Source organism: Apiospora hydei, assembly GCF_038363865.1.
Source record: "Apiospora hydei strain CBS 114990 chromosome Unknown utg000005l_segment0_segment0, whole genome shotgun sequence".
Taxonomy (NCBI): domain Eukaryota; kingdom Fungi; phylum Ascomycota; class Sordariomycetes; order Amphisphaeriales; family Apiosporaceae; genus Apiospora; species Apiospora hydei.
The window spans coordinates 105,126-111,234 of NW_027117364.1; the positions used below are offsets into that span (position 1 = coordinate 105,126).

The 6,109-nt window shown below is 57.2% G+C and overlaps 1 protein-coding gene across 1 annotated transcript; it reads right to left on the reverse strand.

Moving 5' to 3' along the window:
• Window positions 1–404: 404 nt before the first annotated feature.
• Window positions 405–2,097, reverse strand: PG997_005480 (l-lysine 6-monooxygenase (NADPH-requiring) domain-containing protein; the record flags this gene model as incomplete). The annotated part of the gene is made up of 4 exons (XM_066809795.1): window positions 405–509; window positions 599–1,148; window positions 1,206–1,384; window positions 1,453–2,097. The coding sequence occupies 4 exons, from the start codon at window positions 2,095–2,097 to the stop codon at window positions 405–407; spliced, it is 1,479 nt and encodes a 492-aa protein (XP_066668718.1).
• Between the last annotated feature and the right edge of the window lie 4,012 nt (window positions 2,098–6,109).

Here is a 6,109-nt window from a genome sequence, read left to right on the forward strand (position 1 = left end):
CGCGTTGCGGCCCGTTGTGGTTCAGTGGGCGGGCCGCCGACGCTTAGGGCCGAAAGGTTGGGGAGGCCTTCGTACATCGCATCATAACATTGGAAAAAGAAGAAAACACGAGTCAGCATGGCGGATAATCCAGCGGGATAGTGTCAGTCCACCTGCCCCATCGACTGTCGTCGGGAGGGACCATGAATGGTGTGAAGAATCAATAGCCCTGACCCTGCCAGGGGATATTATTAATTGGTAATGCTATGTGTCAGTATGTCTGATCTGAGTTGGTTCTGACAAGACATATACCGACATACCATTTGGGTCAGTGTCGGTGCATCGGCTTTGGTCCCAGTGGTATATGTTCAACTATCTGGTATCGCTTGTGCATCTCTCACGCTTTTTCGCGTGCGAGGTTTCCTCTATAACTTGGACTTGACCATGTCCCCCTTGCTGCCATCGCCAAAGATGGATTCGACAATCTCTCCGGACCGGGTAGCCAAGACTGAGAGCAGAGTATCACTCAACTAAAAAAACAAAAAAACAAAGAGCAGCGTAGTCAGTACAGTTTTCGGTTCGTGCGTGTTGGGTGGCCAGGAAGGAATTTCAAACTTACCCCGTGTGTTTTCTCGTTGCAGCCCTGGAGCCAGATGCCCGAGCCCTTGGCGACCTTGCCCGGCGCAAACTCGACGCCGTAGTCACGTCCGACCTTGACGTCGCGGTCCGTGAGCTTGTCGCCCGGCTGATGGTGCCCCGGCAGCAGCGGCGCCACCTTCTCCATCATCTTCAGGTGCGACGTCCTCTGGTAGCCCGTCGCCGCAATGACGAGGTCGACGTCCAGCACGGCCTCCTCCCCGGAGGCCACGCTGGCGTTGGCGTGGTCCCGCAGCGAGCGGACGCGGAGCCGCAGCGGGCCGTCGCTGTTGTTGGATTTGCCGTCGAGGCCAGTCACCTCGGTGGCGCCGTGGATGCGGTGCGGCCAGGCCCGCTCGTCGGGGCCGAACTCGCGGCGCTGTTCGTACATGTGCTCGTAGAGGGCCTCGATCAGCTCGAGGCGGACCACGCCGTAGTTGGTGCCCCGGGCGTCCTGGAGGAGGGCGGAGCGGCTGGAGGCCGAGCGGGGGTATAGGTCGTCGATGAAGGAAGGGTTGAAAATGGAATTTACACTAGGCCGCCGTCAGTTAGAACACGCCATCTGAACGAGGAGGTCCGGTCTTGCTCACAAAGGTGAATCGTCGCTCGGCTTGAGGAACTCGGACCGCATGATGAGATGGGTCTTGGAGTTGGGGTATAGTTTCTGAATGTTGTTGAAAATCTCGGCGCCGCTCTGGCCGCCGCCGATGACGGCCACGCGGTAGGGCGCGCCGCTCTGGCGGAGGATCTTGGGGACAAGGTGCGCGTACTGGGAAGAATGGACGATGCGCGGGTGGTTGGCGGGCAGGCCCCGGGGAGGCTGGGCTGGCCGCCGACGGCCATGATGACGTTCTTGGCCCGGTAGGCGGTGGCGTGTCCCGTCTGCGCGTTGACCGACGTCACCTCGAATACGGACACGGGCCCGCCGCCGCCGCTGCTGCTGCGGACGGGCGTCACCGAGTGCACCTCGCGGCCGTACTGCACCACGTGGCGGAAGTGGTCGGCGCACCACCGCAGGTACTCCTCGTACTCGACCCGCGCCGGCAGGAAGGTGTTGAGGTTGATAAAGTCGATCAGGCGCCTCTTCTCGTGCACAAAGTTGAGAAAGGTAAAGTGCGACCGCGGGTCCCGCAGCGTCGCCATGTCCTTGATGAAGGAGATTTGCATCTTGGCGCCCGGCAGCAGCATGCCGGCGTGCCACGCGAAGCGCTGCTGCTTCTCGAGGAACAGCACCTTGGGCGCCTGCGACTTCTGGATGGCGCCGCTCTCGAGGCCGTCGTGGATCGCCACCGCCACCGCCAGACTGGCCGGCCCGAAGCCCACGCAGATCAGGTCGTGCACCTCGTCTGCCGAGGTGGCTTGCAGGTTGGAGGACATGGCCGGCAGCGGCTGGCTCGCAGTCCCTGCCATTGGCGCCGAGGCCTGGCCGTTTGCGACTGGTGGGCCATCGATGTGGCTGCCAACCAACGTGTTGGGCGACATGTTTGCTACACTGGGGGAAAGGATTATGTGTGTTCGGAGGGGGTATCTCCAAGGCAGGGATCTCCGGGGGTGGCGATAGTGAAGCTCAGGAAACAGTAGTAGGCACGCTGGTGGTCAGGTAGAATGTGTCCGGTTGTCTGGAAGCGGAAGGAGGAAGGGCGGCTCGTCTATATAGTAAAGCCGATCACGAAGCAAGCCGAGATGGAAAATGAAAGAAATGGAGCCGTTCCAGGGTTTGATGGCCGATCAGGACAGAGCCGGGGAGGCGAGACTCCTAAAAAAAAAAAAAGGTAGCCAGGCGCTTTCCGGCGGGATGATGTCCTGATTCCCTCTCCTCCCTCTCTGCTCGGTAGACTGTTCCCACTCGAATAGGACACCGGCCTGGTCGGTCTAAGTGTGATGGTCGCGAATGAGATTTGCCAACCCTATGCCATATGCATCGTCAACACCTGGAACACGACATGGACAGTCCCTGCAGCCAGCCCGCCCGCTCGACCAAACAAAGAAAAAGGTTCCCTATACATCTGGCCCGGGGCGTAGGTTCGAGTTAGGTCGCCAGGAAAGAAGGGGGTATATACCTAGCAGCCTACTACTAGGGCGGGTGTATTGGGAGCGGAGTGAGCCCAAAGGTACTCCGAAGGTACAGCTACCGAAAGGGTACGCGAGGATGCATGCCGATGGAGTCTCTTCTCCCTTAGCGTCAGGCGCTTGCCAGTGCCAGTGCCAGTGCCAGTGCGTGCAAGATGATGATGAACGCCGTTGCTGGCTGGCAGCACGGGTCAAGAGAATGAATAAAAAGAAGTACTCCGTAGTGCACCCATCATCACATGCGACAGTTTCGCTAGGGTAGGTGGTCTTCTATCGAGGACTTGGAGTTATGCAATGCCGATGAGGGGCTGGCCTGTCCTCGCGTCACCTACAGTGCCTTACATAGCTACATACGTACGTACATACCTTGGTGAAATCAGCATGCCTCTTGGGTGCGTGAGCGAGATGGACCGGCTCCCTTCGTAAACAGGTGCCACATTGTACGTGAGGCCAATTGCCCCGACGCTGACCCGGCTTTTTCCTTCGCGGGCCAGCAACAAGTACCGAGATGGGGGGGCCAATGCCAGGCTCCCGAGACGAGACGAGTACATAGTCATCCAAGTGGCTGCTAGTTAGGAAACGGAGGCTGGGCGGGGTGGCCAAGGCAAAGGCACGGGTTGGTTTGGCGACATCGGCGTTATCTTCGGATCTGATAAGATGGATCTGCATCAGTTGGCATCCCTTGCGGCATAATGAGGTGGAGCGCCGGGCGGGAGTCGGGACGAGTCAATAAAACCTGCTGGTGCAACTTTTTCCTTCGTTTCTTTTTCTCGTCGACAGGCTACGGGAGTATGTACTGGTACATACGGCCGCCAAGCAACGATGCCAACCTAGGATGCGACATCGTCCAGGTTCGTAATCATGGCCTGCTGGGCCACTTGGCCATTTGAGTCGTACAAGTATGCAGGAGGCTGGAGATTGCGGCTGGGACTACCTACTAGTAGAGGAGGCTTGGTGACGAGGCCCAGCGTGCCAGGGGAGCAGCAGCAAGAGCAGCAAGAAGCAGACCGTCTCAACCGTATGATCTGGAGACTGGAGCGGGAGACGGTTTCCACCTCGCCGCCGGTGATTGGCCGGATGGAGATGAAAATTTTTATCAGATCATCTGATAAGATTATTCTGATCCGACGAGGATGACGGGTCCGTCTTGGCGGACCGGGGCCCTGGCCAGAAAGCTGGGCAGCTAGCCTGAGAGACCTTGAGACTCTACTACAAGTAAAGTACCTAGAGGGCTCTGTCCTTGGTGGGCATCGACGGCGTTACGAAAGGTCGTGAGACCCCCTCCTCCCCCCACCTCTCATATCCAACACAAGCACCAGCATCGGCTTCTTTTCGCGGAGAATGCACTGTGAGCCGAAGCCAATAGCAAACAAACACTTGGGAAATTCCGGCCGTGATCGGATCTGATAAGGAGAAAAACAGGCCATGGCTGAGGAGCGAACGGGGGCAGCGGATACGGCAGAGCATGCCTTTTGCTTCCATGAGACCGTCGCGCTTCTCCCAAGCCTCGATACCGACACCGACACCGACACTGACACCGACACCACCCGTGGAATCTGGTGGGGGCGTGCATTCACCTGCTTACTCACTCAGTAGTCGAAGTTACAAGACAAGATGCGCGAGTTCCATTGCATACCTACCCCTATGCTGTAGCTAGGACAAGAGCTTGGAACCTGCCTCGAGACTCTTTCTCCCTTATTACAGTACTACACTACCAACTTACGTGTATGCAAGAAGCATGGAGGGGTAACATTCGGTACGGGTGGAGTCGCCGTTTTTTTTTTTTTTTTTTTGGCACTTTTCCCCTCCCCATGTAATGTGACTGATGTGACGAGGTGCTCACACCTACCACTGTGTAGATGCGTTACACATGTGACCTGGTAACTGCTTCCAAAACACAACCTCGGGCTTAGCCAGTTCTTGTTGTGCATCTTTAGAGAGTTTTACCACTTGCATAGCGCCATATTGCTAGAAACGATCCGAGGGCAAATCATCGTGGGCGTCATCGGTTGCACACTAGATTGGTGTCCCCCCCCACTTGGGCAGCTACAACACCACAACATCGACTCTCATTTTGGGAAACCCGCGCCGGGGGTCGATGATGTAATCTTCGCTTCTCCGCCTGTGAAGCAAAAACGGCTTTTTAATTATGTTTATGCAATCATTATGAGTCGATCCACTTGGTCCGTTCAGTGCTGCGCGCAGTGTCGTACTGGCTGAGGCTTAACTTTGGGCTTGTCGTCTCCAGCCCCCAAGGTCAAGTAGGTAGCTAGGTAGGTAGGTACGGAGTTAGGTAGGTTCAACTCCCCCGCCGGGTAACGTAACGTGGTTAGTGCTGGGCTAGGAGACAGATGGAGGGGTTGCTGCGAGGAGAGGCAGGGGGCAGCATGAACATGGAGGGGGTAACACACAGGCCTTGCTGAAACACATGTTGGGACCTGAGTGACGAGACAAAAGAACGAGCCAATATCGGGGGTCTTGATGTCCCTGGATTGGCCAATGCGGCATCCAGCTGTACGATAGCTCAAAATCTACTTATTCGCAGTTCGATGGGATGGCTTTGCTCCTGGTCACGGACAAACAGACGGACAGACAGACTCCCGGAATGGTAGCCTTCAAGTACCTCTACTAAAAGGTTACTCCCAAATTCCCCATCCGGACCCTTTCATGCTAACCATCGAAGCTCTCTGGCATCGTGAAACCATCCACGCTTGCAGTAAGCCCAGAACCATAGCACCGAGTGGTTCGCAGGCCGACTGTCCAATCAGAGACCCGGCGTTGCTGCTGACCTCGACATAGTTTGCCTGCCACATGCACGTCTCCGAATCTTGCTTCCCAACCGCCCGATGCAGATAAGCAAGCAGGCAATCAAGACCACGTGTAGACCCGTCACTTACCTAATTCGGCTCGTTTGCCGGTCCCTTCCACTCCCAGGGCGGACAGGAGGGAGCTCCCCCTCTGGCTGACCCCGGTTTTTGCTAAGTAGGTAAACAAGCGGCCCCCCATGGCGAACCCGGTCTCAGGGACCCAGAAGGGCTCAGCTCGAGACAGCGTCTGGCAAGCCAAGTCTCTCTGACAGTACTTTTTCTTTTCAAGGTTCCGGACCAACTGAGAAACGCCAAGGCCATCTGTGTGAACGGGACGAGTTGCTTCCTGGCTTTCTTTCTTGCTGACCACTTCTCTGTCGCCAGGCGCTTCTCATGACATCGCTGTTATAGGATCATGCTTCTACGCGGGGCGGAAGGCCTCTCCTTCAACAACCCCCCATCCCCGGCAGCTGGCCGGCCCCAGAGTTCTCCATGAGCTCATACCCCACCGAGGTACTAGCGAGGGGACGCCGGCCCTCGACTTCTCCGACAAACATGGCCGGCAGCGCACGTTATCCTACGACGAGCTGCATCGGCTGTCGGGACGTTTGGCAGCC